Genomic DNA, 12,487 nt, shown 5'->3' on the forward strand with positions numbered 1-12,487 from the left:
CAAGATCTCACCTTTTCTCAAAGGCGAGATTGCCCTCGAGAGCAAGATCTGGAACAATCGATGTAATATGGTAAACATATGGTAGGATTAATGATAGAAATAGTCCAATGGCAAAAATTCATGGTATAGACAGAATTTAATGCTAAGATACGCAAAATATAGACAAAGAGGGAGATGTATAGGGACAACCACAGCTAATCAGAAACAAGGAGGAAAAAGCATGATAAGCATCATATATATTTACCTTGTAATAGGTACAAAGGTAAGTAGAATAATTTGTTAAAATCAGCAGTAGGCAGTGGTTGACAATAGGGCAGCCACAAGTTTAACTAAAAATAAAAATAAAAACCTCGAAGAAAATTAATTCTAGCCATCAAACAAGGAATGAAGAACCTTTAATTGATCTGAACATGCAACATATCATTGATGGTGTTTTGATTCAGTCATACTGACCAAATCGAATAGAACAGAAGGAGACAACAGCAAATCACAAGTAAAAGAAAGGATTCAAAGTAGTAGGATGACCAAAATCATAGGGACTAGACTCCAAATTAGCAAGAAAATGGGTCAGCAGGTTTGGAGATATAAACAGGATCAATTTTGTCAGAGTAGGTTTAGAAAAGCAGAACATCTTCACCAGCTAATAGAGGCACAGATTACCACACAGCAACAGCCGGGATCAGATCCATATTACATTGAACAACCCTAGCATAGGAAACCAAAAATATCCCAGAGTATGGGCCTGAGCCATTGAACAGAGAGAAGATAACTGTAGCATGAAACTTGCAGGAAAATCTTCAGAAAACAGAGCACCAAAAGACTGTGAAATAACAGAGTAGCCACACTGATATATCGATAGGGGGAAATCAAGCCGTGAAAAATCCTCATATCAAGTAGCACTTTTGTGAAGGGTAGAATAGAATCTTCATATAGCAGCCTCATCGAATGGCAGCAGCCAGCATTGCAGGAGTAGCCAAAAAAACCCAGAAGGTGACATATATCAAGTTTTTTTTGGAAGGAGAATCCCATTGCAGGCCAGTAGCAATACTGATCAGACTTGAAAAAGTTTTAAACCTTCATCTCTGTAATTGCCTGATCAGTAATTAGAAAGTAGACAAACAGGACCAAGAACTATGTAAGACTCAAAATCACAGGAGAAAATAGCAACCCCGAAATCAGATTGAGGCTCTGATGACCGATACCATGTAAGAAGTGCAGCAATTTAGAAAGTCATCACTAATGATCAACCCAAGACCAAGAAGGAGAGACGTAGAAAGAAGAAGGGAAGATTGAACCAGCTTGGAAGAAGCTCTCCTTGATTCTGGACTGAGCTCTTATAACCGCAGGCCCCTCATTTATATAAAAAGAGAGTAGAGACCAGGACGGAATACTTTTGTCCAGTTTCCAAAATATAAAAAATTGAAAAAGAGTAACTTCCACAGCTCGCATCAAATCAGATCTAAACAAAATAAACCATAATTCTGGAACTACCCATTGACTATCGCATACTTCAACAAGAATGACTGAGGATTTGAAACGGGTGAGCCTCAACAGATTGCACATGAGATAAGGATGGCAATATTCATCAAATTTATTAACAAAAAAATACATTATCCAAATCCAAAAAGAGTAAATATAGTAATGGTAATTAGGGAGGAACTTAGATCCCATACAGACAAAAGATACAAACAGTACATATTTTGAAAGTTCTACAAACTGACACTAACAATAGTAAACTATAAGCCTAAAAAGAAAAACTAAAACAGTATCAGAGTTAAAAGGAATGCAGGATCCATGGTAAAGAGACACTGGTAAATCATTCAGCTTTCAGCAAAGTCCATAGACTATAAAAAACAAAAATAGGAAAATAACGATGAAATGCACCATAACTTTCCACTTTTACAACAAAATCGTTCAATGACATGATCAAGTTTCCTTGAGAAAAATAAAAATTAGTTCACACCTGTAACTGAGCACTAGAAAAAGGTATTTTGTATTCGTACCCAAAAAAAAGTTCAGGAAATATGGAGTTATCATTGACTATGCTATCTGGCACCCACGGTTGTATTCCTCTGTGACTTGAAACTCAGGAATCACCTGATCCACTGGAGATCAGTCACCTTGACAACTCACCTTTCAAACTTTCAGCTCACGGAATCCAATTCTTTGGATAGACTGAGTGGGTTCGGAAATAAAACCTGAGTTAACTGAAATATCATCCAAGAGAGTTTTTAAATGAGTAATTTTTTTTGGAAACCCTTGAACCCAGTGTCCTATGTCCTATTCCTGTTTACCACCCTTTCCACTCTTTCAGAGTCTGTTTGTGTCTGTGCACGTGCATGTGTATGTGTGTATGTGTGTCTGTGTGCATGAAACAAAGGCTATACGACTTCTAAATTTAGAAGTGCACAAAATCCAGAGATCCAAATCATATTCAACTTAATCAATCCTAAATCATTTACTGATTATTCACTTTTCTACTTAATAGTTCAAGGGCTGAAGATTAGGATTTTTATTGTGGGTGGAGGGTGTTTACCCTATCTGCCTGAATTCTTCGTATATATTTAAAATCATTTCTTATTTCTGGTTTTTCATAATTAAATTTCTCATCAGTGGATCACCAATGAACTAGGATCTGTTGGCCAGCTGAGTGGTTCAATTTCTGAGGTTTACAGCACTGAATCCTACATGACATTTTACCCAATATTGTCAGGTCCTGGACTTGTGCTTGAAAGATATAGTTCTCTCCGCCGCAGTGATTGCCTCCCCTTAGAGTACTGAAAATTTAACTTCAAAAAGATGGAAATAAAACCATAGAATATTAGCATTCAAAAATCAAGAGGTATTTGTTACTATCAAAATGAAATGGGCAAGAGTGACTCACGAATTTGAACATCTAAGCATTAGATCGAGCAAATTTACTTGTTCAAGCCACACTCTTCATTCATGTCACCAGCTATTATTCAAAAACTTAATCAGGATAACCTGATGAATAAATCAGACTTGTGCCTCTCCCAAAATGAAAGAACACATTCTAAACCCATTAAACACCAGAGGAAGGAGAGTTGAGGCTAGAAGTTTGAGACTCTGAAGAGTCTGAACCTTCTGTTGCATATCCATATATCTGCTTTTCCTATTTAAAAACTAACCTCCTCTTCAATAACTTCTCTTGGTCTTATCCATGTATCTGCTTTTCCTATTTAAAAACTAAGCTCCTCTTCAATAACTTCTCTTGGGCATAGCTTCCAAGGTCACCTAGGCACTGCCTGGGATCCAGGTGCTTTGGTGGAACTTCTCCTGACATCACCATCTCTCCTAGGTTGGTATCACCTTGATTCTGAAGCCTTAAATTTCAAATCTCTGTGGCCCCACAAAGGTAGAAAATAACTCAATCTTAACAGGATGCCAATTCTGCAACTAACTTAAAATTCAGAAGCAACAAGAAAAGATTATATTTGATATCAATGATGAAGAATCAAAGGGCCATGACTGTCATGGCAATGGAAAGCGCCTTTCATAGATGCCTTTAAATAAAGTTTCTTTCACAAAACTGTCTTCAAAGTAAAAGAGGCATTAATAACGATGAAAGTAGTAAAAGCTAGGGACACAGATGAGATTCCAACCAAGGTAAGGAAGAACATAGGACTTAAGGTAATGCCTTTCTATGACGCAATTTATATAACTCTTGAAAAGGTGTTATAACTGGAAACCATTACAAGATAGTGAAGTGTAGAATAAGGTAAAGAACAGGTGACATGAAAGGGAGAAAACATGGTTCAAAGCAACAGAGGATGGCTGTCTTCCCTTGAGAAGAATCAAATCAACCAGGGGTCTAGGAATGTGTTCACAATCAAAGAGGCAAAGACTGTAAAACATAGGTAAGAGCAAAGCCAGACACCCATCTTAATAATAGGAGAGCGCCTATAATAGCTTGCTGGCTGGCCATGTTTGCAGAGCAGCAACTGGTTGGATTTCACACAGTAGTGAGGAGGGATTCAAGGTGTTTGATCACCCTACGGAAGGCATTATTCGACATAAGGCTCAGGCTCAATGGATTGCTTATTAAAGAGTATCATGTATTCAAATACCAATGAGTTTGAGAGCCCAGAACAGAGGAAACGAACTGACAATCATAGTGAAAAGGAAGGATGAAAATTGAAAAGCAAGAAATGACAGAAGCATATAAAGGTAGAGTAGACTATACCTGAGATGAAAGAGAGAGAATATCAGAGCAGGAAAATGGAATGTCTGGCTCTTGCAGCCGACAGTATCAACTCAGAACCTTTTATTCCAAGAATCTATTTCATGCTTGGGTACATGCAAGGATAAAGAAAACAAATATTTATAATTATCCATATGCCACAGTGCATCACCATCTCTCATTTCTTGAGTAAAATTCTTTTAAATACCCCACAAAGTTATGCATCTCTATTATTCTTATTATTTACCTGCCCCTCCACTTTATGTTACCAAACGAACAAAAAAATTTTAACTTCCCAAATTGTTTCTTTTCCTTCTTATGCTTTCATTGTTCCTGTTCCTGATGAGCATGATATGTCTGATTTGGATTCGAATCTAGGAGATAGCAAACTTATGAATTGTTTTCAATGGATTCCACAGAAGAAGAAAAATAAAGAAGAAGAAGATATCAAAATTGGAACTTGATGAACCATGTTTAGTTGGGTCCAGATATTCCTAGACCCAGTTTACCAATCAATATATTATGACCCCATAGAAATGAGAACCATTATTTGTGATGCAATCATGCTTTGAACAGACACTAAAAATAGAAGTGAAATCCCTGTGCCATTGATAACAATATAGAATGGTAATTTTATTTAAAATTTAAAAACAAATGATCAAGCTGAGACTCAAAACAAAATTTGACTTTTCATAGGGATAAGAATGAAATAGGGTTAGGAAGATAAAGAACTGCTGAGGAAAAAAAAAGAATTTAGTGCCAGAGAAAGAGGTATCACCCTGATGAAATTTTTATTAGCACAATCGATGCACTCAACGCCTCCAGAATCCAATAGTGCAAACATATGGAATGAAACAATACATCCGCAGTGCACCCGCTGTAGGCAGGGAAGCAATACCATCATTAGGAGGTTCAGAACATAAATAGCCATGACATTCCAAAAAAAATAATAATAATAATGAAAGAAATATGCTAGGAGAAGCATTTTGTATCAACTTCTCAAAAGCAACTATATGCATCTAGCAAAAGGACAGACAGGTAAACATCAAAGCTAATATGTTGAATTTTGAACTCACCTTCCCACAAGATTCACAGTTCCTCCAACCAGCAGGATCCAAATGAAACGTTTCACAATACCTCCCCCCCTCATATGCAGAACTAGAGTCACATAAGTAATATCACAAATTAACTGACAAGGAATCTAAATATTAAAAGAAAAAGTAAATACCTATCAATGTATATTCTAAACATCATCAGTTTTAACTGATTGTAAATAGGCCATGATCCACTTTTTTTCTTTCAGAAGGGGGGATGTCAGGATAAAGAGAGTCGGAATGCTTCTTTTTTTTTTTTGGGTGAATGAGGGGGTTAACTGGACTCTATTTTAAGATGGGAACCTTTAAATCTTTGAACTGCAGCAGCATAGTGAATATGGATAATGGATGCAGATCTATTTCACCAACACATTTCAGAATTGATTTTGTATTTTTTAGAGACATTTCCACATATATGCCTTGTGCATACCTCACTCTTGCTGCATACGGGTAGCATAGATTTAAATCCGTTAAAGGTCAATGTGTATTACATAGTGCATTCAAATAAGCAACAACAAAAGAATAATTAAATTTCCCACACAAAGAGAGCAGCCTTCCCACCCATAGACTTCCATATTTTTAAACCAAGGGAGTTCTGTAAATAGGTGGTTACCAATTGCGAAAGATTTAACAGCTCTTGGCAGTCGCAAGAAAATATTAAGAATAACTTGAAGGGAGCTCGACTGAAACATAATGCCATACCAATGAAAGCCTGTTCTAATACTAGCAACACCAAAGACTCGCATAGAAACAGCTCAGATTCAGATGAGAGCATCGAAAAAAAGAATAGGTTAATCAATCATCTCATTTTTCTCAATACAGGTCAAACAAATGTGAGAGGGAAATAGAGGTTATTAAATAAATCATAACTTAATAGGTAGTTGACGAAAAGTTACTCAAAGTTTAGAAAAGTCAAACACGCTTTAAAATGATCAATGAAACCTACAAGACAATAAAAATGAGGAGAAAAAACAAAAACAGAAAGGCTTGAAAACTCCCGCCTCACTAAATAAATAAGAACCAAAAATTGTTTCGTAGTGTAAGAATGTAATCCGCTAGAGATAAAGACCGCAACAAATCTCAAAGCAAAATTTATCGGTGCCAAATAATAATCTTAGAAGCGGGCAACAAGTAAACAAATGATTGATAACAGATTTCTATTAAGAGAAATACAGAAAACAAAAGGAGGGAAAAGCCTCGTACGATGAATGCAATACACGCAACAAGTAAACAAATGATTGATAACAGATTTCTATTAAGAGAAATACAGAAAACAAAAGGAAGGAAAAGCCTCGTACGATGAATGAATGCAATACACGGGAAACTAACCACTGAAGCTCCCGCGTAAAATAAGCAGCCTACAGTGAAAGCAGCCAAGAAACTAAAATGTGTATTAAACAGAACACTTGAAGTTGTCCACACAGGAACGAAGCCCAGTCAAGAAAAAACTCAAGTTCTAGCTTCAAGAAAACCAAATTAACTAAAGCACAAGTCCAGAATAGCAATAAAAACCACTAAATCAACATACAAATTGATAGCGAGACATTACAGAATCCCATGAGAACTGATTCGAAAACTCCACTAAGAGAACTATCCGAGAAGCCGAGAAAATGCTTACGCGCATCGATCACAAAGGTCTGCATACTCTCCACTCCGAAGACGCCATCCTTTCCGGAACTGCTCCGGTTTTGCTTCTTTACATACCGGATTCAAGCAAGCGATTTTCGCAGAAGAAGACGACGACATCAAGGCTCTTAAATCCTCGTTCAGGAAAAGGGAACAAATGCGAGGCAATAAAACCCTATGGAAGAACAAGAAAAGAAGTAAGGAAGCCAATGGTTACTGCCGTGATCAGTAATCATGAATGAAGGATTAGAGAAACACTGAGAAACGTAAAGAGCGAGGAACGGAGAGAGGGAGAGAGAGAGAGAGAGAGAGTATAAGAGAAAAGGAATAAAAATAAAAAAATAAAAAGGCAAAGGCCTTTAGAACACGACGACGAGGCGTGCCGTCATCGTCGTCGTCTCTCTTCTTTCTCCCTCTCTTTGCTTTCTTACGGGTTTTCTGCTATTTGTTTCTTACACTTCCCTCCTTTCTCGTCGTCGTCGTCAAATGGGTGAAAATCCGAGTTTAACGCTCACTTTCCTCCTATCCAAATCGATTAATCAATTAAATTAAATAATAATAAAAATGCAAAACGGCAAACTTATGATATAAATTTATAAAATATTATTAATACTTTTTCAAGAAAAATATCATAAATATATGGGTTTACAACATAAGAATGCATGGCCCGCTCAACAGACGTCATGCAGGCATACGTAAGTAAAGCTGAACATTTACCCAAAAAAAAAGAAGTAAAGCTGAACGGAAGTACCACTGGCAGTCTTACAGCTCACGTTGGCTCATTCCAACATCCACGCGCAGATCACGCTCCATACCCAGGTGCGAAATTTTGCGGGTTCCCTACCTGGCAAACCCGGCGAACACGCGAAATTTCGGAGAAATTTCAACAAATTTTTGATTTCGCAAATTTCGACCCCCATTTCAAGAGGTATTTTTGTCATTTTGGGCCCAATTTTGGTGTTTACACTAATTTGATGCTAATAAACACACTAGAATTGCTGGTTTTGCCTAAAACCTCACTCAAATTGGTGTTCTCGATCGGCATATACCTGATTATATACGGGCAAAATTGAAATTCTATAACATTATTTTAAACAATTAAATCAAAATAAATATGCACAATAATAATAAATATCATTATAAAATATTAATATACAAATACAATTAAGCATATATTTGTGTTGGCACCACACTGTATCATGTCAATACCAAGTATTATACCTCGGTAGATCCATCTGTTGTATGTCCTATGATACCATAGTACAAGGCCCAAAGGCTACAAATATGAACTTCTCGTCCATTATTTTTTTAAATCACTTAATGACATTTCATTCTGATGGTTGTTGACATACAGATAAATCAGAGCTTTGTAATTGATGTCATCTATAAATGCAAAACTACTCCGATCAGGGGTAATGTGAATGGAGATATGGAAGAGAGTCAAGAAACCCTGGTGGGTGTGGTGGTGCTAATGTTGTTTTATAGGATGGTAGGGTTACATTCAAATGATATTGGTATATTGTCTCCAACATAGCAATTGTCTCCGAGCCAAGGAGGCATAATCGAGATACTCTGATGATAATGACCCCAGCCATCATAATCCCCATAAGTAGGTGTGTTGTCGTCTTGCAAACCCAAGCTCATGGATGATCCATCATTATACCTATAGTAGTACGAACTCCTAGAAGACAAGTATGTACAATCGTGTCCATAAGCGGGAGGGACACCATAACCATAAGCCTCGTAGCCATAAGCAGATGTGAAACCTACAGACTCCTCCAAGCTCATGGACCCCATTGCTCTTGACAAGTTGTCCGTCTTATCGAAATGGTTGTATGAGCCATAAGATCGAGTATCGTCACTATAACCATATCCATACCCATTCGCTGCTACTCCCCCCTTGACCCTTCCCCCCTCCTTGGCTTAGTGTAGCTCGTATGATGACCACGATAAAACTCACCACCATGATTGTCACATCCACCCAGGTAATACCCTATCAGGCATACCCAAGTATGTGATCCACAGTCCCAAAGATCAAGTATCGAGCAACCATGCCTCCCACATACACGATAACACAATCATGAACAATAATAATCAAGGTAAAAGCATATAATAAATGACATAATAAGATAAGAATAGATAATCAGAGTGCAGAATAAAACAATATCAAATGTATAATCAAAAGGAAGGAGGTGAGCAGAATTCACTCCCTCAGTACACAGCGGAAAGTAGATCAATGAAAGTTAAGGTTTACAGATCCAAAGTTTAAAAGAGTATGACTGTATCAAAGTCTAGACTACGGTCTCCTCGGTCTTATAAAAGATATCCTCATAGGTATAAACATAGCAAACCAAACATGGCCTTTCCCAAACTAAGGTCGGGCTAATCTTTGTACGGAGGGTAACCATCCTCGGTATCTTCACTGTGACCTTCATAGTAGCCAGGACCTTCAGCGTAGTATGAGGAATCCGGGTCCATCTCAAGGAAGGAGCCGTCAACTTCTTCGACACCTGCAGAGAAATCTAACAAAACAATTGCACAAAAAGGAATGAGTTCAAGAGAACTCAACAAGGCAATTATTCCATAATACATAAGCCATATGATACAAGTCATAACATGATGCAAGATGATATGAAACAGATGATGCAAGTATGATTCTAACTCTACATATGCTAGTCTCTCTGGTAGACATGTTTAAGTCATAGCACCATACTTTCTTGGGTAAGTCTCAATCACTCAGCACCGGTGGGAATTGGGTCCTGCATCCATCTCGGACAATTCATGGCTGGGGTTTCGGTCACCACTCTCTCACATCACCATTTGGTCTAAGTAGTGGCGCATGTCAAGGTAAAGCCTAGCCCAATGCAAGTCATCTACTTAGTCATATCATGTCAGACTCAAATACAGCAATTCCTCCCATTCCGGGATCCTTTTTGGTATCCTTCACACTAGAGTCAACGGATATAACTCACCAACCCTATTGGTCATCCACAAATAGTAGACGGGAAGCTCTCACTTCCTCTCAAGGATATAACTCACCGATCTCGAGCGCCCGTGAGCCCAAGTCTAGCTATTTGCAACCTACCAATGAATGGCCCCTTTCGGGTATCCGCAGTGTGATTTATGTCCTCTCACGGGTTGGTTACCGATCTTGAGCGCCCATCAAACCACACTACTACCACGGGTTATTCGGTCTCAATGCCTTTCCGATTCGGGTCTGATACAACGGGGATGTCCTAGCCAATACATCTAGACAAGTCCTATGTCATCCAATAATCCGGGAAAGCGTCGATGGGCATCTTCGGAGAACATCCTATACTATTCCCTCCGATGTCCAAGGACATAAATGTCAAAAGGACATTCCCCAATCCCAAATCACACTTGTCCAATCACATTCTCAGTTTCATCATATCATACATCCATGATTGTCACATCCTCCCAGCCGGTACCCTAACTGGCATACCTGAGAGTGTGATCCACAGCCCCGAAGATCAAGTAATGAGGAAATCATCCTCCCACATATACAGTTACATAATCATAAACAGGAAATAATCATGGTTTAAAATATTATAAACAAAAGATTAAAGCCAAGAAATGAATAATCAATATAATCAGAGTGCAAAATGATACCAGATGTAATCACATCAAAAGAAATAGAGTGAGGCGGAAACTCACTCCACAAAATACAGCGGAACGCAGAATGTAAGTCTAAAAGAAATAATATCTAAAACAATGGAACTAAGATAAAATTCTAACATCAGGGTTTTCTATTCTATAAATAACGTCTTCAAAATAGTGGACTTCATCAATCCATTTGAGACGTTCCACGTATACGTTGTCTTTAATTGTAGTACGCATCTTGATCAACTGAGGGATCATCAAAGTAATCTTGATGGTTGCCAACACCTTGCGTGTAGTACGCTTCATCGGCTTGCGCTTCATCGAACTGTTCGCCATAGAATTCAGTACCTGCAAAATAGTCTAACAATGTACAAAAGGAAGGAGTTTCGAAGAAACTCAGTAAGGCAAGTTAATCCATAACAACATAAACAACATGGGGCAAAACATAACAAGATGCAATGCAATATGAAACAGATAATGTATGAATGCATCTAACTCTATGTGTCACACCCCGCCCGCCAGGCCCGGTTAACCGCCCGACAACCCGCGGATGTGAACCGTCACAAGATCCATGGTTTTAGTCTATCAATAATAATAAATACAAATACAGATAATCAAGAGCAAGAATAGTGCAATAGTTAATAAACAGGTTACAGGAGTCTAAATACTCCGATAAATATCCAAGAAATAATCAAAGAAGGAAGATCAAGAATCAAATGTAATATCGAGTTCTGCGGAAGCAAAAAGAATAACTAAATAATCTTCATCTTCATGAGGCTTCATGCTCTGCAAGTCCATGTACCACTGTCTGTCTCACATCAGCTTCATACGAGAAAGCTCTTTCATATGAATCATCTCCAACTTCCGACATTGTGCAACCATCTGTACAGTTTATATAATACATACAATGAAAGGAATGAGTTCCAACGAACTCAGTAAGGAACAAGCAATTCTCATATATATGTCAATACAATCCACGAATGCACATATGAAATGATATGGATGATATGCAGAAATATGAATGCTACTAAGATCTAACTATGCAAGTCTTTAATGGCTGACATGCTTTAAGATATACACCAGCCCTCCTTTGGGTAAGTCTCATCACTCTGATCCGGCAAGGACTGGTTACCTCTGTAGGGATCCTGGGCAAAGGGGTAAGTCCACACCTGGCTCTCAAACCATGGCTGGGGGTTAAGTCAACACTCTCTCACCACGACCATTGGCAATGAGTACTGGCGCATGTCGGGGTTTCTAATCCAATGCAAGGTCATAATGGTAACATACTATATGAAGTCCAGATACTTCCCCTATGGCACCAACCAACTCGGTTCAGTATCCTTCGCAACCTAGGAGTAAGAATCCTCACGGACTGGCTACCTCTGTTGGACTCCACTCCTTAACCCTATGGTCATCCACATATTATTGGGGCGGATGCTCTCATGACTCCTCGCGACATCCGGTCCGCTCCTTGGACGTCCATGAGCCCAACCCTAACATATGCAACCCTACCATTACATGACCAACAGTGGACCACTGAGTCTCCGCACGGACTGGTTACCGCTGTTGGATGAAACATAGTCACGTCACCATTGTCACGGGTCACCCGGCTTCAATTCCCCTGCCGAAAGGGTAATAGCATGTGGGGTACCTAGCCATGCAATTCTAGACTCCTTAAGTATGTCATCAAGTAATCATGATAGTCTTTGGAGACATCAGCAGGCATGTGTCCCATTCCACACCTTCTGATATCCCAAGCCAAGATATCCCAATGGAATACCCCTTTCATCACAATCACACTACAACACTCTTTATCATACCATGAACAGTTGTGCAATATCATAAAAGATGAAGTACATCAAGGAATACCACAAACAACAAGTGTACAATAAGATTCACATGCTTTATACAATTACTGACAAGTTACATGATCAAAGAATAGTAA

The 12,487-nt window shown here is 38.5% G+C and overlaps 1 protein-coding gene across 1 annotated transcript in view; it reads right to left on the reverse strand.

Annotated features, from left to right (window-relative positions):
- LOC149028974 (B3 domain-containing protein Os07g0563300-like) overlaps positions 1–7,343 on the reverse strand; it is a 61,403-nt gene extending 54,060 nt beyond the window's left edge. Inside the window, exons 1-3 of the mRNA XM_089139844.1 lie at positions 6,914–7,343; positions 5,278–5,359; positions 4,980–5,078 (exon numbers count right to left, since the gene is read on the reverse strand). Of these exons, the coding sequence (XP_088995970.1) occupies positions 4,980–5,078; positions 5,278–5,359; positions 6,914–7,041 (309 nt within the window). The 5' untranslated portion in view covers positions 7,042–7,343. The remainder of the gene's footprint in view (positions 1–4,979; positions 5,079–5,277; positions 5,360–6,913) is intronic.
- Between the last annotated feature and the right edge of the window lie 5,144 nt (positions 7,344–12,487).

The sequence above is a fragment of the Hakea prostrata genome, chromosome 1 (genome assembly GCF_041222555.1).
Source record: "Hakea prostrata isolate BN-2017 chromosome 1, UWA_Hpros_2, whole genome shotgun sequence".
Classification (NCBI taxonomy): Eukaryota; Viridiplantae; Streptophyta; class Magnoliopsida; order Proteales; family Proteaceae; genus Hakea; species Hakea prostrata.